Here is a 25,452-nt window from a genome sequence, read left to right as displayed (position 1 = left end):
AATGTCCTCTCTGCTGCCATGGGATCCGATTTTCAGGCTGTAAGGCTGAAATATTCATGGCTAGACATTATGTATCAATTGTTAGGACACAGCTTTCTCATTAGGTGAGATACTAAGAGAACTACTAAAAATTTAGAGAAGAAAATACATTTATAACAGAATTCCCAGAATTTTGAAAATACTATACTGAAGGTAAATTGAGAAGAAAAAAAAATAAAAAAAAAAATCACCATTAGAATCTAATGAAGTTCTAAAACTCCTCCAGGCAAAGTTTCCAGATGTATGAGGACCACTTGGAAAGACTGAGCACTGGGATGGCACAGATCAGAAACAACCACACTAGGAGAGTAACCAGGAAATGTCACTTCTGAGAGAGGAACCAGTAGGGCTCAAATTTCCATAAGCTGCATTCAACTCCACTCCCTAAACATGGTGATTCCCACTGCCCTGCTCAAAATCTTAAGGGCCAGGGAAGATTTGTGGCCAATGAAAACCACTAGGTCCAAGGCTGTGGATGGAACTGCAGCTATGCTCTGTGGTCAGGAGATAACCACATGGTGAAAACAATTGCTCTGCACAGATATAGTATCTTATTTTAAATACATGGCAAAGTAAAAAGGGTGCAATAAGGCAGTAGAGTCACATGTCTGAGAACATTGGATGTTATTGAACCAGTGTTTTTTGACTGAAGCACACTTGCTTTTCTTTCAGTCACCTTTTTGCTATAACCAGCTCTTTCCAGTCTTAATACTGTAGAAATAAGAGGATTCAGATCTCACTGTCAAGTCCTAAGGGCACTACCAAGCGTCACTACTGTCCAGCACCCTGGGGCTGCCCCTATCTTGTCTAGGGTCCAGGACCCTATTTCAATCCTCCAGAGCCATCAGCTGCTGCCCCAGTGACACCACAGCAGGGCCAGTCTCCAGTTGTGTCCATTGTGTTCCCAGGGAGGTGCCCATGCCTGGGTTAGGGGTGCAATGAGCCCAGCTGCCAGTTTCTGCTCTGCTGGCCAGGTTACAGCATTGGGATCCCACACCCTGCCCCTCAGGAAGCAGCTGTCCTTCACTGGACCTCACATGGAAATGAAGAATCACATAACCCTTAATGCTGATTTCCTTGTTTATTTTCTTGAAGCTAAATGAAACAGGCCTAAACTTTATCTGTGTTAACCACTGGACATTCAGAGGAAAAGGAATAATGCCAGAATATTCCTGCCAACTCAAGTAAAACAGCTCTTTTGTGTGTGATGACTGCCAGAGCCTGAGAAGGCAAACTGATAACAAATCCCGTTCCTTAACAGAGACGACATGGCTTTTCTTTTTATTACTCATTCCAAGAATAAGTGCTTCAATAAAAGCAGAAACAGTGTAGAAGAAAAACAGATACCAGAATTAATAAGAAAGTAATAGTTTAAATTAATATTATGGATTCACTGAGGAAGTAAAACAGAGGCAAGCTAGTCCAGAAACACAGTAAGAACAAAAGAATACATAATGAGTAATGACAAATATTCTTAGAGCATCTGTGCTAAAAATTTGGTGGTAACAATAGAAATGTTTTACTTAAAGCATGACACAGAATGCCACTGTGCTCAAGCATCCCTGTACAGAGCTCCAGTGGGAATGGATGTAACCTGCAGACAGCAATACCCACAGTAGTGTATTCAGCAATCTGTTCACACAGGATTTTGTACAAGCTGTGACACGTGGTAATCTACAACTGACAGCAATGATGAGGAAAGGGTAGAGACTGGGAAGTTCAAGCAATCTATTACTGCAATTTCACCAGAGTATTAATGTCATTCAGATGTGGTCTGGTAGGAGATGATGACACTGAAGAGCATTTACTTGGTAAGATTAACACATGTATCCTACAAGGGCTCTATGTGATGAGTTGAAAAGCCAACACAACTTTTTAACTCATGCATCCTGCCACCTGGGGAGAGGGAAACTTAAGATGGTGATTGTAACAGCACCAAACAGTAGTAGCTATTTTTTTTCTTTTTTTTTTTTTTTTTCTAGGAAGTGATTCATATTGTCTGTTCTGACTGGGAGAAAACCCCGAGATATGGAAGCAGCTCTTGGAAAATAGAATGCTGCTATACATGCTGGGCATCCATCTCATAATTTTCAAAACATGAATGTAGCTTACAGTAAGAAGGTTTAAGTTCCAGCTTTTATCAGAGACTGAGGCGTTGCCCTAGAACAAAAGGTGTTTATAATCCAGTCATGGCATGACAAGTCCAGACTGAAGGTGAAGCTTGAGTCAAAGTACCCAAGTCTTGTAGGGCACTAGTTTTGGAAAATATCTCCTCTGTAGCAGAGGTTAGTACTGACTTATAAGAAACTTACTGTTTCTTATTTGGAAAAGCCTTTTCCTCCAACATTTCTCCTGCAGTGATTTGGAAGCTGAGTGATATCTAAGACTTATTTTTAAATCCTAAGGCATAACTCCAAACACAGATATTTCTTATGCCAAGATAAGCAGAAAGAGAGTTGATTGCATTATCTAGAACAGTCACTTGTAATAAGTGAGGAACAAAATCAGAACCTGGAAAATGACTACACCATTTTGACTGGTAATATATATCTCATAGGACTAACCTGAGCAGAAGGGTGTGCTGCATTTGTTTGGGAAGTTTTGATCATATTAGACAACACAGAGTCATAGATAGTTGCACTGAAGAATGTTTCTTGTTGCTCAGCATATGCTTTCACTGAATATTTTCCTTTGTGAATGTTTGTATTGTTGTTCAGTTGGTACAGAATTTTAAGCCTATGGCATCCAAATAATTTCTTCAATTTCATAGCCACTGAGACCTTACAAAAATCCTGGTTTCTTGAAGCAAGTTACCAAAATTGTTCTGGCTTGTGAAACAAGCCAAATAATGTTATTTCCCAACTGTTATGCAGGTTTTTCCATGCTGAACTGTTGGCAGTAACAGAGTTGCCTTGATTACACGTTTCCAAACATTTCTGCATAACAAACACTTCATATGGATAGTGCACAGTATTTAGTTGGATACACATGCTCTTATTATGCTGATATAGTTTCTTTGCAGCTCTGGCAGTTGCTCTGTAGTCGAGATAGCAGCAAAATTAGCTACCTTGGTGTGCTAGTATGAATGTATCCATTTTAGCTGATTTGGGCCTTCTGTACAGACTGCACATGCCTGCTGACAAAGTCACAGTGTGCACACATCCTCAACATCTTCAGCAACTCAGTGTGGACCACAAAAGGTAAAACAATCAATGACTGACATAGTGATCAGAGATTTCAGAGTCAAGGGCTACCAGGCTCTCTCAGCTGGTTCAAAAGCCAGCACTGCCCTTACTCTGAGTAACATGGGAAGAATTGATGAGTGTGAAATTTGTCTTTATGTAAAAAGCTTCTGCGGAGTTTAAAGCTTCCCATTCCTCCAAGCTTTTTCCATTGAAAATGCTTCAGTATGATACCAGTGCCTGTGGATCTGTGGCCTGAGGGCAATCGTCATTGCTGAGAACAGTGAAATATTTCACTGTTGTTATGCATTGGACTAAACCGGGGTGGGAGGAGAAAAATGGATGGAGATAGACACTGTGAAAGTATCAAAATATTCAATATTCAAAACACTGTTAAAAATAATAGACGCTTAACTGTCCTTGAAGGCCATGGTGGGAAGGGTGAGGAAAATAATTTTAATTTTCTCTAGGAAAGCTTCAGTTCAGTATTGGGAAACACATTGAAAGAGGGTGCCTAGGCAAGGTGCAACATTTCAACAACTGGAGTATTTTAACAGTGATCAGGATGAACTTTTTTCAATAATGGCATAAATCTATTTGATTTTAAGTCGTCATTTACAAACATCTATAGAGTGAATGTTTGTTTGCAAAAACAGTATCATATCAGTCCTGTTAAAAAGCACCTGCACATTATTGACACCAGAAATGCTCACATAGACATATCTCCTTGTGGATTTTCAGTTACCCTAGAAATCAAAATATCACATAAAAGAGAACCAAACACAAATTAAAACTAGCAAATATTGAAACCTGTAACTCCTGTGAGCTAAGTGGACTTCACAGCACATCTTGTAAGGTCATTTGAACAAAGAGCAAAGCATTCAAGCAACAAAAGTCCATGGATTACTAAAAACCAGAAAAAGTTTTGTGGTTGCTTAAGAAGCAAACACAAAAGTTTGTTAAGTTTGTTTTGACAGTTTACCTAGCTTGGATATTTGTAATCTTTAGCTTATGTGAGTTATTGTGCTGTACATGTGAAGACATCAAAAACTGAGGTTTCATATGGCAGAGACTGTTGTGACAGTAGAAGAAGACACAAAAAATTCCACTACGTAACAGGAAAATTCCAAGGACACAGATACAAGCAGGAAGACTAGTTTATATCTATGTCCATTGCTATAACATTTTATAATAAGCAAGTAATTATCTTATTGTACTGCACTGGGGGCTCTAGACAATGATACAGGCTTCTCCAGGCTCTCATCAATCCAAGTCAATGTGTCAATCAAAGTGCAATGAGGCATATTATGCCATATTCCAAACTTTAAGAAAAGAACGGTTAAATCTTATCTGAAACAGAACACATTGAAGGGAAATGCTACACTGACAGCCCCCGAATTGTCTATAAATGAAGTAACATCATAAATATCTAAGACAAAGAAAGCCAAAAGGGTTGAATCTGAAATGAAGGCTGAATATGTAAAAAGTGTAATAAAATTTTCAAACCAAAGAGACTAATTAGCTCAGACTGATCCAAAATTAGATTCTCCTCATAGGAATCCTCCATCCTTTAGAAAAGTATATAATAGTCTGTGGCCCAAGTAAAAGATTCAAGCATCTCTTCAAACTGTCACTAATTACTATCTCTCCACCCATCTTTATCTTTCCTGAAATAAAATATGTCTTTGAATATATATTCATTATCTTATATATCATCTATTAAATCTGTGCAGCAAATGTATTCTTAATCATTCTGCAGTCTGAGTTCTGTGTATTTTCTTGTAAACTGGAAGATTTCAGAGATTACAGCAGAAATATTGATCTGTTTAGTGTTTAAAAATCTATTGATTATGTGGTGGTGTGAGCTTATATAAGCATAAATTGACCTTGCAGTGTGTTTTATTTGTGTTTCAGCTGGGATTCATTGCAGTACACAGATATGATAAGCAATACTCATATATGGGTTAGAGTGTAGCTCACAATGAAACTAATCTCTTCAAGAAGTGGTGTTCTGTAATCTGCAGGAATGTTTAACACAGTTTTGAGAGGAGATATTAAAGTAGGAAAAGGGCAATAGAGGTCAAATGGAATAAAAAAGAAGAGGGCAAATAATAGGACTAGGAAAATGGTTGACCTTTTAACCCTTCTTTTTGAGAGACTATGTTCTTTTTTTAAAGTAGTAATGTTCCTTTAAAAAAAGAAGAAAATTAAAATATTTTGGATGAGGGCAACATTCTGCCAGGTAGACTGAAGTGTAACATCAGAAATTTTAAAACTGTGTTTTACACCAAGGAATATTCTTCTCCCTATATTATGAGATGCAAAGAAGGTTTATCTGGAATGGTCTTTGCATGGGGAGAAGACCCAGTACCCACAGCTCAGTATTCCAGTGTGACACTACTCCCGAAGTGCTGTTGCATTGCTTTGACAGGCTTCAAGATCAGTCAGATAGCCCAGAAATACAATCTTCAGAGGCTTCTCTGAAATACAGCATCTTCTCAGCCTTCCTCCCCTCATTTTGAGGCCTGTTTTAACTATTTTGTAGCTTTATGCAAAAACTGGAGTTGCAACTATTTTGAAAACCTGCAGATTATTTGATACCATCAGTGTATAGCCCAAATGAGAGTAAATTAAGCTTGAAAGTCTGTAAAGCAGAGAGATGTGGAGGTGTAAAAAACAATTACAGCTTGAACTTAATTGGGCTCTGTAATTTGTTGCAGTAATGAAATATTTCTTTAAAGTGGAAAACCTTTGAAGAATACTAATATAATAATTAATATTCAGGTTACCTAGGGAACTTGAGACTCTGCTGACTGTAGCTAGAGATCCTTTGCAGAGGAAGCTACCCAGCACATATTCTTTCCTAGAGCTTTAAGGATAACCCTTCCAGGCAGCTGTGAGATTACTTCTCCCACTTTTCCAAGTTGGTACCAAGTTTCTCTCTTACAGAAAAGAAATCCAAGGACTTGTTCTCTCTAAAACAAGTTAGAGCTGATGTAAATCTGAAAAGGTAGAAAGAATTCAGGTGGGCTTAGAAACAAAAGCATAATGTGGAGATGCTAGATGATTGAAGAGTCATAAAGAACAAAAGAAATTTTACAAAGGTCAAGAGAATTTTATGAAGGAAAATGTCTAAATAAAAAATTAGTTTTCTATATGTCCCTAGCAGTAAATGTTGGAGAAGACTCCCAAAATCACTGTTAGCAGGATGCTACTTACACCACTCTTAACAGTGATTGACAAATACTACTGTGAGGCACAGTAAATTTTAACTAGGTTTCAAGAGCAATGAACCAAGTGATTGCACTTGCTCCTCTGAGGGCAACCTATATCTGGCAATGCTAATGTCACCGTTATAGACAGTAAAAGAAATGAAATGCCAGGAATTTGTTCCCTGACAGAGTCTGGACAAAAACCAACCACGAAAGAGCGACTGTAGATATGGGAGGTATTAAGGAGATCATGGCTTGTACTTGCTTCCTGGTTCTTCTTGATTTTGAGAAATGAATGTGTAAACATCACGTACTGTCAAGAACCAGTGAGCACTGCCAGACAGCAACCTAGCCAAGAGCACGTGAGCCTGCACAGCAGAGCAGCTTTAGAGGGACACATTTGGAAAAGGGCAGCCCACTGATAACAAATGGACACATTTTGCACAGCTGCATGACAAAGCTGAGCCAGGTAGTAGAGGGTCAGCCTAGAGTCCTGCACTCTGCTCTCCAACAGTGAGTTGGCAAAAACCACTGTAGTTTGTTCCAGACATAGCTGTCAGCTGCAAGCCTTTTGCCAAATAAAAAGACAAGTATTTCTTTCCCAAACTGCACTTCTAATTTATATTCCTTTATTTGGCCTGCATCTGCTGGGAGAGCAGCTTACAATGAGAATGGATGTGTACTCCTTGGCACACAGTGCTGTTTTCTAGGAACACAGGAGTTACTGGCTTAGATTCCTTCACTCCACTAGCAGCATGAAGGAAGCCAACAGCAAAAGCTGCAAAGGAAAATGCAGGAAAGCTGCTCTGAAAAATTAACTACCCAGGAGAAGCTGCTCTTGAACCTTATTAATTAGAGGTTAGTTTACGCCCTGAAGCATAAGACATTAACTCTCTTATAAATATGCATGCCTGTTCTTCAGAACTTCAGGATAATAGAGAGATGTCATAAAACTGACACGGCGCCTGAGAAGCATCTAAGCGTTCACTCCATTTAACAGATGCACAAACAGGAAAAGAAGTCAAGCAGCTTCTCTGCAGTCTTGTCAGCAGGCAGACTTCTGGTGGCACTGGCAGGTGAATAATGTGACACAGGCAGCTTCAAGTTTCTCCTGCTGAAGGCGGCTGGCTGTAGTACCCAATTTCTGCTACACGACCCCTCAGAGATTAATTTCCTCTTCTGCAAATGGGTGTGTTTATCTACCTACTTAATGAGATTTTCAGACTGTATAATATTTGTATTACACAGCTATTACTGACACCGGGCTAAGTCAGAAAAAAGGAGAGCTATACTGCCCAAGGATTATTAATTCATTTATCTCACTACAACTCTAGAAACTTTTTCTCCCCCATAGCTCCATTAATGCATCATTTCTCAGCTAAAGTGCTCTTCCAAAGCCAGTTTCAGGCTTAAGTCTGATAAAGAAGTCTGGGAGTGCTTTAAGCATGGAGATTCAACCAGAAAATTTTTAATAAAATTTGGTTTTCTTTTTTAAATTTTTTTTTTTTAGAGACTCGATTGACCAACTGTTAAGAGCCTTGAAAATCTCCAGTATGGTCATGGATTAAGGACAACTGTAAATTTTTAATATCTTATTTCCAAAATACAAGAGAGGACTGAGAATGAAAAAAGAAAGACAAGATTTATGCAAAAGCACCCATCTTTTGTAAAAGAATCATTCACAATACCCTACACCAAAGCACCAGTCATTTAGTCATACCAATGAAAATCTTAGATGACATCAAATCAGAACAAGTTTCAGGAACAGAATACATACTACTGTCATCAGAATTGCAGCATGGGTTACGTTCATATGAACTAGCTAATACTCCAGATGCTAAAAACCAAGGAAATTAGAACACCATAGCCCTTGAATACTGTTTCAGCAACAAGTTTGTCAAGCCTCTACTGAACCATGGATTTTAAATGATAGTTTTCTGCTTGGTATTTGAGCTAAATTAAAGCTAGTAAGATCACTTCAGTGTACATACTGTCCGCACTTTTTTGGTGGCTTAGTGTGTCCCCCAGTCTTGTCTTTTGAATTTTTCCAGTTTTATCATTCGTTGCATAACCCACCTTGACTACTTATGACCCACACTCCTTGCTGGAAACCAAAGGCAGCATGAGGAATGGTAAGCCTCCTGTACTTAAAGTCCAGTCTTAATTGGATGGATCCAGTTTTGGATGTTTGATTCCCATAGGCCCAGATGAGGTAGAAGCTGGCCTGGTCGAGGGGAGATTGTAAAAGCAATAAATGAAGATGTCAGGCTGGACCAAGGAGTGGCTACTGTGGCACTGATTCAAACACCCAGTACAGCAGAAACAGTAGAAAATAGGTGGTAGATGGTGGCTGGTCCCTTTGGAAGGAAGAGAAGTTAAAAAAGAAAAATAGATTGGAAAACAAAAAGCCCAAATGTAGCAGGGTGAGGAGCGGATGAGAGCAGCTTCGTCCCCTGTCAGTTCTGTGCAAGACACTTGCCTGTTCTGAAATGGAATGGGCTACTTTAGAGCTCCTTATCATGCTTAATAGCTCTGTGCACAGCTAAGGCCTGCCTGAGTCAATGCAGTTTCTTTATGTGTATTCCTACCTCAGGTCTGGGAAACAGCACTAGTCAGTTGTGATACACAGCAAACACAGCAATTTATGTTGGACAAAATCTTTACCCTGTCCCCACCACCCCAAAACTACTTCTTCCAAAGGGATCATACTGAGCATCTGGATATTAAGCTCTCAATGCTAGTTAACTCCAAAGAGTTGGAAGATAGGTCAGTTTATTTATTTTTAACTATCATGACAGAATCTTTAATTCTGATCCATGTAAAAATGTAATTCAAGTGGGCTTTGTTCCCCTGGAGAAAACAGTGAAGCTGTTCTTTAAAACCAGCATGATTTCCAAATGAGAGTGTAGGCTTTTCAGAGCTCACCATCCCTACTGAGCATGTCCTTCTGTGCCATCCCAATCAAGGACAGATGGAATCAAGTGCTGTCATGCTCAGGGGCATGAAGTGCCTTGGGCACTTCTGTAATAGAGGCAATAGTCTTGGGGTAAGGAACACACTGCTTCATTACAGACTTTTACCAGAGTGCCAGTTCAGATGGACAAAGTAACATTGCCAATACTTTTTTAACACTGTAGGTTTTATGCCAGAAATAGTTTAATTCATTCTACTTGTTAGCTTACTATTCATCATAGTGAAGATAGATGTGATCTAAGCTAGAAATTACTTATGTAGATCTTCTATTCTACTCAGTTTGCAAAGTTAAATTCCAACAAGCAAGAAGCACCCCAGCATAAAAAAATTCATAGAAATGACAACAAGGTATATAAAAATATCTGTTTAAAAGAGAATATTTAAATTTATGACTTGCTAGAAAAATTTAGGGTAAACAGTTTTTCTAAATGAGACAATGAAAATTACCTGAATTTTGTAGATTCTTCTGGTTTCCTTATCCAGGTGCAGTTCTGCAGTTTTGTGACTATGTGAAGATAATAATCTTCTGAGTATCTAAAAAAGGAAACAACATCAAACACTAGAATATATCTGTATGTATATTTAGAAACAGTATCTAAAAACATTCAAATGATGCATTTATTAATAATAATGTGTGTGGTGCATATATAATAGAGTGCTTTTAGAACTCCATGACCTATTTTATTTTTGTAATTTCTAACAGCACTATCCTCATTTAACTAGCATGACCTATTAAACATCTCTTCTTAGTACTGGTGCCCTAATGAATTTCAGAAACTTTCAAAAGTACACTTGTTTCCAACTTACATAACTGACCATAAATACTTTGAAGTTATTAGAAATCATCTCAAGTGCAAAATTCCAAAATAATATAAATAACTCTATTGTACTTGGTGGCTTTAAACCTTAGAAGTGTTTTGAAAAGTGGTTCTTACAGGCCAAGATAAAACATAACACTTCTTATGCCTTTTCTTTCATTTACTTTTTAGAGTCCCCAAAGCTCAACTATGTAAAGACAATAGACCGATATTTACAGATGTAAGTTATCCTTTAAACTGTCTCCAAAATAAAACAATCTGCTACTTGACATGATCCAGAACTTTGGTTACGTTGCTACATATAACCAAAGACCTCTGCTCTTGAAAATTCATTTAAGAGATTTAAATTTGTTCATAACTGAAATATTTTGTAATATGCAAGTCAAAAGAATGAAGACACTTTTTGCTTTCATGTTCAATGTTACCACTGCTCCCATTTGTGCCTGAATCATAAGACAGGCTTTTAAGAAACAATAACTGACTTATAACAACTGGGGGAATAGGAAGACAAGATGGTACGGATGCCATGACTAAAATTCTATGGGACTCTCGTCTCCATACAATATCTAACTTCTATTATTTAACAAAAATACGATCATGAGTTTGTTCAAGCTGTCACTTAAGTTTTGAACAGTTTTACAAGAGTTGGGATCGAAAGAAAGATCACTTGTTTTTAAGTGGAGCATGAGAATCAATAAAAAGCAATATATAAAAACAATGGTGGTTGCAGCAGCAGAGGTCAATTACCTGGAAGCTTCCTTCTATCTGCTCCACATTTGAATAAACAGCTTGTTTGCTTCACGAAAGTACTGCAATTGCTAAAGGTAACTCATTTATCCTACCTTGAGGAAAAGCATGTCAAATTTCCACATGGAAAAATAAATGATAATTTTAAGAGGAATGCTGCATTACGCTGGTCTCTGGCTCAAGTTTGCACCTGTGACAACACGTACAATTTTCATCCTCCACACTTAGCAAACTCTTAATGGGACTGACTAGAAGATTGTGACTAAACTGATTCTACTGAGCCCTTTACAACTCAAGAGAATTCAACTGGCAGAAGCAGGAAAAGAAAAAACCCAGTCCTATTGCAGCTGTAGCTAATCTGACCTGGTCCAGTACATTCTTCCTCCTTCCAGTCCAACTCCCTTGTGTCACTATGGGTACCTACCTGACCCCACCTATTTTATTTTGCCTGTTTTTGCACTTGTCAAATGCCTTCATAGGCCACTTTTACTACCAGGGCAAAAAAATAAAGGAGAAAAAAAAAAAAGAAAAAAGAAGGAAAAGAATATGTATACACATTTCCTTCTTCCTTATTGTGTTAAACCAGATAAGAAAGATATAATCTAACACCACAGCCAGCGTAAGCAAAGAGTGATGGAAACGGATGAACAGGGATCAAGCCCCTCGTATTTTGGCAGCTGCCTGCTGGCATGTTATCAGCCTTGGAACTGCAGCCAGAGAAAATGGAACTATCTTCCTGCTTAAGCTGATACCTAACTTGAGTCACCATGAGGTCAGACAAATGTCAGTAGCAGTGCAGAGCAGGGAGTGTTTGTGGGGTGGAGATGAGATAAAAGCACAAGACTGAAATAGTCTATTCAGATGTTAAATAACACATCTGGTTTCATTCCTTAATCTAAACAAGAAATCACTCTTAGATGCTTGGACTTACAAAAAAAAAAATAAATCAGAAATCAGAAATTAATAGGACAACAAACCATGAAGAGTTACTTAGGCTATCATTATCCAGGAGAAAAAAATATATAGAAAAAGAAAATTCTAGCTTAAAGACATTGATAAGATGAAGATCAGAGTCAGAAATTAAACAAAAAAATTACCATCTATTCATGGTATTTATTCATCAGTCATGGACTGACAAGTTATTAGCAAGTTACAGGGAAACATTTGGTAGGGAGAAGAATGAAAGCATCATCCATAATGCGAGTTCTGAGACCTTATAGGAAACACAGGCACTCACTGTCAGAAGCTGTAAGGCCTTCTCATACTTGTAAGAGAAAATGCACTTAGGGTAAAAACACCAATTATGAAGCAAGAACACTGCAGCCTTTCCACAGCTGTCTCTACTGGATGGAATTGCTCTTGCTCACCAGCTCACACAGAAGAGCACCATTTCCAGGCCTCTATGAGTCAGAACACCACCTCTGCTCACCCCATGCATCCAGTTTAGCTCCTCTTGTGACTTACCAAGACACTCTGGACTGTCTTTACCAACTGGCCCAGAGCCACAGGCAGCACAGACAACCCAGCACGCTGTCCTGGAGGACAGGAGCTCCCAACTGTGGCAGCTCTGCAAGGCATCTGCTCACACCAATCACAAGATTCCATGAAATGAGCTCCAATACAGAGAGTATTCCTAGAAATAATTTTTTGAAGACTCAACATGATGCTCTGAGATTTGTTACAGCTGGGTTTGCAGGTCAGAAAGCTTTGTTTTCCTCTCAGAAAGCGAATATTAGCACTTCCTGGTTTAAAGGAGGTTTGGGGACTCATTTCTCCAGAGGAAACAGTTCACGTTATCAGGGAATCATTTCATGACTCTGCTGTAACCTAGACAGTCATCTTCTCCACTGTTCCATTTTAAAGAGCTGGCACATTACATATATTTCCACTGGCACCCAGGAGCCTACAGCACATATTCACTGATACTAAAAAGGTTTTATTAAGATGAAAAAAGCTCAGGTAAATTGAGCTATAAAAATACTTGGACAACATAATAATTACAGTGCTGAGAAGAGTGAATGAATGAAACAGCTTTTGTTTTGTCCTGTTTTTATCTGCCACCTGCATCACAACCATAATAATTTCCTGTCCTAAGAAACTCACTTATACTATATGAGCCTGACTGACAACACCTGGAAGGCTTTTTCTTTTTTTTCCCCCCAGAGTTTTTGTCAGGTAAGCAGAAATCTTCTACACTAACTGCTGTGGCTAAGGTGGAATTACTATGCACATTCAAAGCACTGACAAAGTATTAGTATCTTCTAATTTTTGGCAGATATGTAAAGGACAACAGCAAGGACCAAAGCATTGAGATAGTATCGAGGCAACAGGTAAAACAGTCAGATGCAGTCTCACTGGTTATTTGCTAAAACTAAATATCAACTTGTAAAAAAATGGGATCTGAATTAGAAGGAAGATTGAGCAACAGGAATGAAAAAACCCCACATTTCTACTTGGCAGTTTATGTTCAAAAAAGAAACAAAAATAGAAACTATAGCATGAAATGCAAAATAAGGGAAGGCTCTGTTTTGCCTCTGGACACTTTAATGCAACAAAAAAAAACCCAAAAAAACAAAAAAAACCAAAAAAAAAAACACCAAAAAAAGAGCTTTATAAGCCCTCAGGAGATTGTACACAGAGCTTGCTCTAGAGTAAAAATGGAAAACTGCTAGCAAAACTCAGTATTTCAGGCTCTCTGTCACCACCAGCACACACTTGCTATAATAATAACTTCCCACTTACATAGCATTTCTTACTATCAAATCACCTGATAACCTTTAAATTAGTATTTTTTTTTCTCTTTCTTCCAACTTAAGAGGCAGAAGTGTCCAGAATGTCCCTGCAAGTCTAGAACTACAAAAATAAAGCATCATATACCACGCATATGGGTCACACCTTGTAAAAGCAACAAAATCCCTGCAGCTCCTCTCAGTGAAGGTCAATATCTTCAAAGATATTCACGGCAAAAAGCAATCCCTTGCTCCTTTTTTCCAAGCATCTGTTTATCTTGCTACCTGCCCAATTTATCTTCTGCCTCATTAAATGGTACAGTCCCTTTAACCACAGAATGAAGGTCTTGTACTTTGTAAAGTTTCTCCCATAATCTCAGCTCCAAAATGTAGGACTCATCTCCAAAGACTGTAAAACTTTGCAATGTGCGGGGTAAACAACAGCATTAATATTACTGTAAGTGGATTTTCAAAGCAATACAGTGACTGGTTTTCCTTCCCTTGGTGTCAATCTCTCAAGTTTTCAGTCAACTGCATTCTTTGACCTCTGCCAGTCTATGTTTCAGCTCTCACTATGAGTGCATCAGTAACATAGTGGTCTAGCACCTTTCAAAAGCATAAAAACTTCAATGATAGCATTGCTGAAAGAGGTGGAATACTGATGGCATAAGAGGTTGTAAAGAAGAGGGAAAGAACAAGAAATAAATAAAGAAGTAATAGTAAGAGCAAAGATGAAATGCTGGAAATACAATTACTTAAAAAGACGTGAAAGAACTTCAAATGCAATAAAAAGGTGAGGAAGGGGCAAAGACAGAGTAAGTTTTCAAATCATCATTTAATGTTGTTTTGGCATTAAGGAAAACTTTGACTTCTTTGGTACTTTGAATAAGGAAAGGCACATAATTATTTGTAGCTCATCTTTTGTTTTGCATTCCATTTCTCTTCCCAAATAGAGTGGTGTGGGGAGGGAAGCTCCCAGTTTTAAAGACAGCATGGCACCATTTTAAGCTGCAACTCAGTCCTAATGGGAAGCCTTTCTTACAATGTTTTATTTATTGGTGCATCCTTTTATTTATTGGTGATATAGGAAAAGATGTTACATGTCAAAAATCATGGCTGCTTCTCCCCTTTTCACGTTGGAAAATCACAAGGAATTTGAGCAGGACTGATATTAAAATTGGATTTTTCTCCATGCCAGAAAAATACACAACAGCAAGTTGAAACCCAAAATTAATTTGGGGTGTTTTTTTCAATGTGTCTAGAACTGGACTATTAGTTTCCTGTGGACTCATTATCATAATGGAATCATGCAACTAACCAGCAAGTCTTCATACCAGTACATTTCCAAACTTACTCTAGTCAACAATGCTAAACAGAATCATTAACTGAAGTTGCTCAAAACAGGGAGGAGTGTCCACCAGGCAGGGAAAAGACTCTCAGAAATGAAATTATACCCCACACTTCTACTCAATATTTTTGTGAAAAATTTTGAATGTAATATTGCTAACTGATAAGAAGAAATCTTGTATTGTGAAAATAAAACTGTTAAAATCCCACCTTGAATAAATCTTATCCATGCAAAAGAAAAAATGCAGCAAACATTGGTTGAACAAATACAGTTTTCTGTTGCATAGCTCCACATTAATAAACCAAGAATTATGTAAAAAAGGACAATCTTTTACCCTTCTATTTAAAACAAACAAAGCAGAAAGGACAACAAACACCTACCTTTTCTTCTTGATAGATGATGACAAAATGTTGTCCTGAATTGCCTTACATTTTGAAGCCTGTTCAAGCTGGTAAATTCCATTTTTATTAAGAGTTGTTCTGTTAAAAGGGAGCGGGAGGAGAAAAAACAATAAACTTTAAATGAGAGAACATATTCTACTAATGTCACATTTACTTTGCTATGACAATAAGATTAATAACCGTTGATTCAGCTGAAAACATTACCTAAAAAATCTTATGGACTTCTGCTGTGAATCTGTTAGTAAAAGAATTTGCTGCTAGGGACAATAAAATATTTGATTCTTTAAAATAACCCTATTTCATGGTCTGAATTATATTTTCCACTGTATACTATAATCAGCAAATGTAATTTTAAAAAAATAAATTAAATGGAAAGCCTCTTGAGCATTAAGTTTTGAAGATATTTAAAATATTCATTAGTAAAATATTTAGCAGACGTGATTTCCTAAAACTGTTGATGAAATGCAATATTCAAAGTGAATATAATATATACAGGAGACACCACAGGTGAAGTGGATCTTGGACTTTACCTTACTGACTCAGGCATAATACTTCCTGCCTTGTTTATTCTTTATTTACACAGAAAGAACAAATATATGTAAAAGGAACTAAGGCAAGTGTCAGATAGTGATCTTTAATTCCTGTCTTATTATCACCAGACTCCCATGTGGTCCTCTTGCTCTGGGCAGCCCTTGTAGAAGACTGAGATGTAAATTAGTAAATGAGTGAGATACCAAGGTCTTATTCTATTCACCTCAGTTCATCCTGTATCTAGGTCCTATCTCATGCTATCACCCTCTCCTAACATCAGCCTTCCACTCTGTGGACTGCCGTTTATCATAAATATTTTCCCTCTTGCATTATTTTCCCTGCCCTGCACCATGTTCCTTCCTGCTGACTCCCCCTCCTTTTTGCTTCTTTCCACCGATTCACTACTTACAAAGGCCTTGGACATTGCACCCTATTTGCCCACACCAGAGGTAGAAACATGGAAGACAGAGATGCTGTTCTCAGAGAACAACTGAAACACTTCTGTGCAGAGGCACTCACAAAGCAAAGGGGGCTTCCTCCTTTGCACACAATGCACTGTGCTTCTGAGCCATTACTGCTTTTACTGACAAGGACCAAAACTCCATTGCCTTCACCTGCTATAACATGGAGACCCCTTAGCAACAACATTCCTGACAAGCTGATTTCAAAGACCTTGCTTGGCAAAGATGTGCCATTTCAAGCCACAGAACCACAGAATAGCTGAGGTTGAAAAGCATCTCTAGAGGTCAACTAGTCCAAACTCCCTGCTTAGGCAGAGCCACCTAGAGAGGGTGAGCAAGGACTGTGTCCAGATGCTTTTGAATGTCTCCAAGCATAGAGACTCCACAATCTACCTGAGCAACCTGTGCCAGTGCTCAGTCACCCTTACAGTGAAGAAGAGATCCCTGATGGTCAGAGGGAATATCCTGTGTTTAAGCTGGTGCCCACTGCCTCTGTTCTATCACTGAGAACCAGTAAGAAGAACCTGGCTCCATCCTTTTTGCACCCTCCCTTCAGGTATCAATAAGGTCCCTCCTGAGCCTTCTCTTAAAGACTTCAAATGAGAATACTGGCTAAAGTAGAAAGAAGAATGAATGCTTGTTTATTTTACGACTGAACTGACTCATGTTCATAGCTGGCAGGAAAGGAAGGAACCACCTTTGTTTTTGTTTCATTGCCTTTAAATCTTCTAGAGATTCAGTCACCCCAGTAGCAATTCCACAGGATGTAGGCTGCAGAGGAGAGAGAACAGCCCTCTTCCTTTATTCCCACCACCAAGAAATTCTTCCCAATATAATCTCAGTGCCCCTGAGGAAGTATCCAGTCTGTATGCCTCTTGTTGAGGACAGCGGTAAGACAACATAACATAAACCCCTATCCTTTCAGTTCTGCAGTGACTTCAATAGATAGTAACAGCCAGCACTGCCTACTGAGAGCTCCTTGGCTGTCTTTGCTTTAAATACAGCTCTTTATGTCATTTTTTTCCTCAAGGAGTGAAATAGAAATAGCAGAAGGCTCTCAGAGAACACAGTTCAGAGCTAAGAACTGCAGATCTCACATAGCAAGTGCTAGCAAATATTCTGCCTACAAAATTTATGTCTACAGGTTTATTGCAGCTTGGTCTGAATGGTTCTGTCTATGGTTCAGAACAACCAGGTAGGCCCTTTCCAGTTCTCAAACAAATTTAGTTAGCACTACATCATTCTTCCTCTCTGTTGCTTCTCTAACTCAATAACCACAAATTATTATTCTACAGCTGCAGCTTGAAGTAAAAGAAATGGCTACAGGCAAGAGTTTAGCTGGCTAAACAGCATCTTAAAGAAAAGAAAAAAACCCCAACTATTGATATAAGCCAAGTGCATGTACTTTCATTATAACTAAAACCTAAGAACTGGATGCTGATTTGAGAAGTGGCCCCAGCCCTTCTAAGCCACAGCTGACCAGAAGAGACCCTGTCTAACATGTGAAGGCTGCCAGGACAGCCAATTCAGAGCAGATCCCTGCGAGGTGCATTAGCAGGCAGCAGCAGAGCACCAACATTCTTTCACAACTCTGTGCACACAGCCATTACAAGTCCTTACAGCTTCTTATTAATTTGTGTCCTGAGACCTGTGGGGCAGTGAATAAATATTCTCTCAAATACAAGCTTTACTCCACAGACTTCTAGTCCTTTAAATTTAATAAGATCAATGCAAGCAAGTTGCCTCATTTTTTAACACATAATTGTTTTTTATGCACTCATTTTCAAGACTTGAAAAATTCAAAAAAAGAGGAAGTCAGAGAAAAAAGAAAGAACAAAACAAGTCCCTATTCTGTTTTGTTGTTAAAGCCTCACAACCACTTTTACACCCACATGATAGATCACCAAAATAGTTCTTCTGTAGCTTTTTACACAAAATTTACTTAACATTCTTTATGTGGTGCAAAAGATACAAAATTAAAACAATTTCTTTGCAAGAGATGTGAAACAATGACTCATTCCATTAAAAGTTAAGTTTCTGAATTTCTGTTTCACTGTCAGAGTGCCCTCTGCCTCACATGAATTAAACCTTTTTGCATTTAGATAAAAATGGGTGTGCAAGAAGCAGTCCAGACTTCTACTGCATTATTCATGGCAAAGTTGTGCAAGTATCAGACTCAGATTAAATTTCTACTCATATCAGACAATTGTGCAAGGCAACATTTAACACTAAATTAATTTACCTGACCTAGTTGAGGACAGTCCTTGTTCAATACTTAGAGCTGCATTACAACTTCCACAATGAAATCAAATGACATGCCTAACAACAAAGATATCAGGCTACTTTCAACTAATTTTGTGAATTATTAAGCTAAATGAGAACTTGAAGTAGAAACATTCTGTTGGTTTGAACTCATAAAACTGATGATACAAGGAAATTTCAGTTGTATTTTCCTTAGGGCTTAGATGTTCTCAAAGCCAATCTCATTGGACCAAATCTGAAAAACAGGGTTTTTTTTAATCATATACGAACAGCTTGAGGACCACATACTTCCTATGGTAATTCTAGGAACTCAGGAAGTACACCATCTGTACTTTAATAAATCCACAGTAGATTAAGACCATGTGCCTTATTTATCAGCACGTTTTTATTCTATATCTTGCTCTCAGGAAGACAGCAGATCCTCAAACTGTAAAATTGTTTAAGACAAGGATTGAATCCACCTTTAGAATAAGAAATGCAGGAACTATATGGAAAGTCCTTTTGCTGCTCCTGTAGCATTCAGTCCTGAGACAATAGGGAACTGTAGTGCTGGGAATCACCAGACAGAGAGGCATGTCAAATAACACAGCATTCTGGGGGAGCAGAAAGGTACAAGGTACAGGCAGGGAAAGCAAAGGGACACCCTCTAAAGAATTCAACCCCAGTTTTCATAGCTGGAAAATGAAATGGGCATGAGATGGAGGAATGGTAGGGAAGAGAAAAAAAAAAGCAGATGGAAAAAGGAAAAGTGGTGCTGTGAGTTATATTGTAACATGAAGATTGAAAGGCCACTCCTCTAGAAATCCCTCAAAATCAGGTGGAAACAAAGAATGTGTTTGGGATGAGGTATTCAAAATTTCTCAGAACTGAACTGTTTGGCATCAGTAAAGCAATAAAAATTTCACCTGCCTAGTAAGTTCACACTGAAAGTAAGGGAAAATACCACTCATTGGCTATTCACTCCACACCCAGCAGAACCAGTTGCTGCTCTTTTCTAAAGCTTCTTGCCCTTGTCTGTCTGAAGCAGCAGAAGAGATCTAAACATGTTCCAGCTGAGCATCTCCAGCTAAAAAGGATAACTTCTGTATGCAAAATTGCCCATTTTTAATCGTTCTACCAAATGACACTGAATAGCATTATCCAGATTGTGAATATTTTCCATCCTAATCTCTTCCTTGAAGGGACTAATTTATATTTGAATCTCATCATCTGTTAGTTGAATACTATTAAAAAACCACAATCCATACTTCCCTAGGAAGGGCGCTCTTAAGTGCTGTCTTTGACACTATTTCAAATTAATTAAATTATAAGAATACGGTGATATTTTTAAAGTTCACAACACCTTGATTAATAAGACAATACACAATTTAAATTCTTGGTGAAATGGACTATAAAAATGGCTTCATCAAACCACAGGAGTAAGAATTTATCTTGAAACATTAATCACAGTAACTGTTAAATGGACTGATCCTACTATCTTTGTTCAAATTCCTATACAGGTATTGCTTATCTAAGGAATGCTAAGAAATGCACAAACTGCACCTTTAAATTATTTGAAAGACCCTCTTGTGCATTCACCGGGGTTATGTATAACATCAGATACTTTTTATTTATAAAATCCATAAACTGCATGACAGTTAACATGACAAGTAACATTCAGAGCCTCATGGCAGGGGAAGTGAAAATAATAAGGTACTTACACTAAAATCGTGTTACAAGGGCACACGATAGAATGACAGAGCAGTTTCATTTGGACCAAGTAAACAGAAAGAGTCTGGCAAACCTTTCACCACTGTCACAACACAAATGACTCCTGGCAGCAGCTTTCAACTGACCACCTATTCATTTAGACAGAACTAATACATGAGGCATATGTTCAAAGTGTGCTCCTAAAACATGCCTGCACACATCACTTGGAAATGAAGGGGCAAAGTAGTAAGAGAGCAGTAAAATTAGTGAAGTGGACCCCCACTGCTGACTAGTATAAACCATAGCAAAGTATCTGTACAATATACTAGTATATCAGTGCAATTTACTATATACTAATCCATAATTGCGGTGTTAGCCTGTCTCTTCTTCCACTTCTGAGTGCCTGAATGCAGTATTTTGACAGGACACAGAATGTACAGGTCTCTGTAGCATTGTTAATTAAGTATAGCTGTTTATTTCCTAGGCCTGCATTCAGATCTGCTGCTGAGAGAGGAATTGGAGAAATCAACACTATGGAACACTCTATTAATACTAACTTGTTTACTCATAGCTCCTCAATCACGTCCTCCCACTGTTCAATTACTTCAGTGGTCTTTACACTGTGCTTGCCTTGGACCCACAAAGACAGACAGCAAGATAGGGAAATAGTAAGTGAATGCCTTAAAACTGGCAACACAGTAATGGTGGCCAGTTCTTTAGGGTACTGATGCCCTGTTACTTTTATATAAGTGTACATAAATAGTGCTATTTTCACTTCCCTTGCAGGAGCTGACATTATTTATATGCTACATATTCCAGGGTAGTATAATAAGAGCTAAAATTTCTGCCTAAATTTAACCTAGCACACCCTGGGCCTCATAACAAAGAAAATACTACCTAGCTTCTCTTACTATTTTCATTTTCCCCTGATAAGCACTAGCAATACCGAGCCTTCTGTTCCACTATTAATGCAACCACTACACAAACAACTAAGCCTGCACAAACACAGCTGGGGAGAGAGAAAAGGAGAGAGAGAAGACCAGGGGTCTAAAGGTGGGAAAAATGCAAGTCTTTTTTTGGTTGTACTGCTGGCTTAAGAAAATAGAAATTATTCTTGCAGTTACAGCTTGAAAGTTAAGAGGACAGTACGAGGCATAGATAGGAGAATTTGCAATATAAATTTTATTGGTTCCATGAATAAATCTGGGGACTACTAGACATATCTTACTAACAGTGGCCACTTTTTTCAGTAAGAAACCCTACTAAGAGCCACAGTAGGCTGTGAAATGAGCCCAAGACTAAACATGTAAGTTGCACTGTAGAGACAGTCACATTGCTCCAATTAGCTAATGCTTAACAAGAAAAAGGGGTAAGCAATGTTCTGTAAGACAAACCACATCATCAGGTTTATTTACTAAGACACAGATCTTCAGAGAACTTTAAATGCCTGGTCACCATGTATTTAAACATTGCTGCACATAATAGCTGCCTAAATATCTAAGAGACTGATCCAATCCCCTGCTTTTCATCCTTTCACCCTTCAGTTCCATCCTTTTAAAAGAATTACTCGAAGTAAAAGAACAGATTAGCTTTAAATATTGCAAGGCAACAGAATAATAGGGCCTTAGAGATTCTTTAGGAGATGTCTGGTTACAAATATGCCTCCAACAGCAAAGGAAATAATGATAAGAAAAAAGATTAGCTTGTGACTGTGAAGATTGTCTAGATTACTTATACTTAGAGGTCAAGGATAGTGTCTAGGTTTTTTTTCTTTTTCCTCTCCTGGAAACATCCATGTACATCCCCTTACTCTTATGCAGGAAATGACATTGCTGTCAATAACACAGCAATACCATTCAAATGATCAGGGTTTTTTTGGAGAATCATGCTTCCCCACTGCACACTGGAATCTTAATTCCTGTTGACCAGACCATCCATCTCCATCACCAAGGGATTGGTCTGAACCTCCTGAAGGAGTCCAGATGCTCTCTGGATCAAACCTCTCCAGCATGGCCCTTAGCCAGGCCCAGTCCAGCTGCTGCCTGGATCAAACCCCTCCAGCATGGCTCCCTGCCCAGTCTTGCTGCTCTCTGCATGAAGTAACAGCTTCAGTCAGTCAGTCCAGTCCAGTCCAGCAGCTCTCTCTCCTTTCTCACAGGCCAAACATGCACTACAAAATCCTGTCAGGCCAGCTTACTGAGCATAGTCACTCAGGTGAGAAAGCACATCCACTCTTGGATTCAGCTGGCAAGACATCTCTCCAAAGACACTACGGTTACAGGAGCTTGAGTAAACTGAAACTTTCTTTGATGAATTATTTACTTGACACACTTTTGCATTCACTTAGTCATGAAGAAATACAATTTCAGGCTGACCAAAACTAGCATCAAATTGGTGCAAACATGCTCCAAGTGGAACAAGGAAGAATACATATTTAAAATCTCAATCTCACTTGCACTATTACAGAGGTTGAAAACATGACATGGATTTTCATACCTCTTTGGTATGTGTTGTTTCTACTTTCTTTGCTCCAGTTGTGAGTGTACTAATAGCAGATGGGAAATAGCTAGACTGTTCTCTGAAGTGCTCTTTGCCAGCATTTCTAGTCAATTCGACTACATGGTATAGCACAAAAGGCTGAGTGAAAGGAGATGCAGCTCAGAAACTAGCAGGGAAGAGCGTGAGGAGACGGGCCAGGGGGAAACCACAGACATAACCCAAAACAGAGTGGAAAGAAGAACAGAGTAATGGCTACAAAAAAAAACAAAACAACAAAACAATGCAGAAGAGTACATACTGCAAAATTATTACTAAGAGGGGGAGAGAAGGGAAAAAAGGCAGAAAGGGAAAAGATGAGAATAGGAAAGAGCAGGCTAGAAGCTCATAGCACCAGGTAGAAACTTGTGCAGAATTTCTTTGACTCTAATTTTGAAAGATGCTATAAACTTACAGCTCATGAAAGTTCTAAATTTTGAGGGAGGGAGCACAAGGGTCTCTCATCAGAAACACGTAACATATGCACTGTTAGGGTACACTTGCAATTGTTTCTATAACATCACTTGCATTCACTAAGGGAAAGCATAGGCTGTCAAATTCAACTACATTGGGTGAGATGGCAGCCTCAGTAAGGTTAACTGCACTGTCACCATTGTCTCCAACACAAGTACATCAGTTTCTGTGAAAGACCCAATTCTTAAGTTCTTTCTAATTTTTATAATGTGTTTTTGACCATAATTTATATTACCATATAATAGTCATGGTAATTGCAAAGTTAGTAAGACCATATAAAGTAAAAGAGGAAAGCAAAAATATTTCAAAACTACTTCTTACATAGTATTTATCTCATGAGTGGATTACACCACTGTCTCTTGCACTCTTAGTTTTCCTACAGTGTGTGGGGAGCATGAAAACAAGTCATTAGTACTAAAGTCTGCATGTATGGCACAACATGTTTCACAGCTGATTTTATGAAGTATCTAAATATTAAACTTCACAGTATAAAATAACAGACTGTAAAGAAAAGATCTACACTGATCTAAAAGGTCAAGACACAGGATCAAGTGAATGGGCTCCCACAAAGTACAATGCCAACCCAAAATGAAATAGGCTTCATATGTCTTGCCTTCATCCTGTGAATTTTAAATTATGAATCTGTATTTTTAACCAAAAACAGATTACAAAAACAGTAGCAGTATAACCCAGCTCCACCTTCCTGGAAAGAAGAATAAAAGGTGCCTGGAACACACCATTCAGCAGGCACTTTTTGCATCGTTCGCTAACAAAACTGATCTACGCAATATTTTATTGGGCTCAAAAGCAAGGGCAGAGTGACAGACATCAATAAGAGGGCCCATGAGCAAATAATTCATTATAGTTAAAGCAAAGTGTCATTTGCTCTAATGATCTCTAACGCTCTCTCTGATCAAGCTGCCGAAACAAAAGGAAGAATGAACCGAAGCGAAGGCGAATTTCTGCTTTTGTAGACCCGACCTCACGGACCCACCTGCGGGCGGCCAGCCCGTACCTGTTCTCGGTGTGAGGAAAGGGCGTCAGGGGAGACCTGAGGGCTCGCACCACTTTCGGCGTGACAGCCGCTACTCCTGCCTCCTCTTCCCAGCCCCTGGCAAGCGAGACGGTAAAACAAAGTTGTCAGGACCAGTGATAGAACATCACCCGGCGAGAGCAGCGCCGCTCTCCTGCCCGCGACCCGCTCGGAGCTGCCAGCACCCGCGCCGAGCCCAGAGCGAGCCGGGGGCGCCGCGCCAGGCTGCGCCGCTCCCCGCGGGGCTCGTCCCGCTCCTCCCGCCCTCCCCAGCCGGCTCCGGACCGCGGGCGAGGCCGCCCTACCTGGCGCGGAGGGGCTGCTGGCCGCCCAGGCGCAGGAGACAGCCTCCGAGCAGCAGGCTGCCCAGCGCCGCGGCCAAGGCGATGACAGCCCGCATGGTGCGCTCAGCGGCGGCGCCCGGCGCAGCTACGGCCGCCCCATAGTATTTAAGGGAGGCTGCGGGGAGGGGGAGGCGGCCATGGCAGCCACAGGGTCTCTGCGCTCCGCCCCTCGCCCGCAGCCCTGCGCCGCCGCCATCGGCCCCCCCGCCCCGCGGCCGCCGCGCGGGCCCGGCCCGCCGCTGCTGGTGGGGAGGGGGGGCGGCGGGCTCGGCCGGCGTGAGGGCGGCACCCGGGCGGCCTGTGCTGGCGGCCTGTGCTGGCCACCGCCCGGGGAGCTGCCCGGGGCGCTGCCCGGTGTCGAGGGCCGCGGAGCGAGGGAGTCGAAACTGCCCAAACTTTAATAGGGGAGAGGGGCGCCGTGCGGGACGGCGGCGGGAGCGGGGTATGCCCGGTGAGGGCAGGCAGCTCTGCCCCGTGGCTGGTGTAGTGAAGTCGCTGCTACTTCAGTGGCTCTTTATCTGAATTAAAAATAATAGTCAACTTGCCCTGTGTTTTCTCTTATAAAAGGGTATGTTATGAAAATATGTATATTATGGATAGAAGTGAATTCCCACGTGGAATACTTGTGTGCAGCTCTGGGCCCCCCCAACATAAGAAGGATGTGGACCTGCTCA

The 25,452-nt window shown here is 39.7% G+C and overlaps 1 protein-coding gene across 5 annotated transcripts in view; it reads right to left on the bottom strand.

The window, feature by feature from the left end:
* The window catches only part of ST8SIA6 (ST8 alpha-N-acetyl-neuraminide alpha-2,8-sialyltransferase 6), a 47,176-nt gene extending 22,219 nt beyond the window's left edge, over positions 1-24,957 (bottom strand). For 2 of the 5 annotated variants that reach the window (XR_004495740.1, XM_015619444.3), the window contains exons 1-4: positions 24,740-24,957; positions 24,396-24,512; positions 15,429-15,527; positions 9,854-9,940 (exon numbers count right to left, since the gene is read on the bottom strand). Coding sequence is in view for 4 of the 5 variants with exons in the window: in XM_015619444.3 (XP_015474930.1) it covers positions 9,854-9,940; positions 15,429-15,527; positions 24,396-24,512; positions 24,740-24,834 (398 nt within the window). In the remaining variant the exon portion in view is untranslated. The remainder of the gene's footprint in view (positions 1-9,853; positions 9,941-15,428; positions 15,528-24,395; positions 24,513-24,739) is intronic. The other 3 variants (XM_015619443.3, XM_015619442.3, XM_015619447.3) reach the window with 3 other exon arrangements.
* Positions 24,958-25,452: the final 495 nt, after the last annotated feature.

This window comes from Parus major, chromosome 2 (genome assembly GCF_001522545.3).
Source record: "Parus major isolate Abel chromosome 2, Parus_major1.1, whole genome shotgun sequence".
NCBI classification, from domain to species: Eukaryota; Metazoa; Chordata; class Aves; order Passeriformes; family Paridae; genus Parus; species Parus major.
Note: the sequence above shows the minus strand (reverse complement) of the source record. Positions and strands in the feature narration are given on the sequence as shown.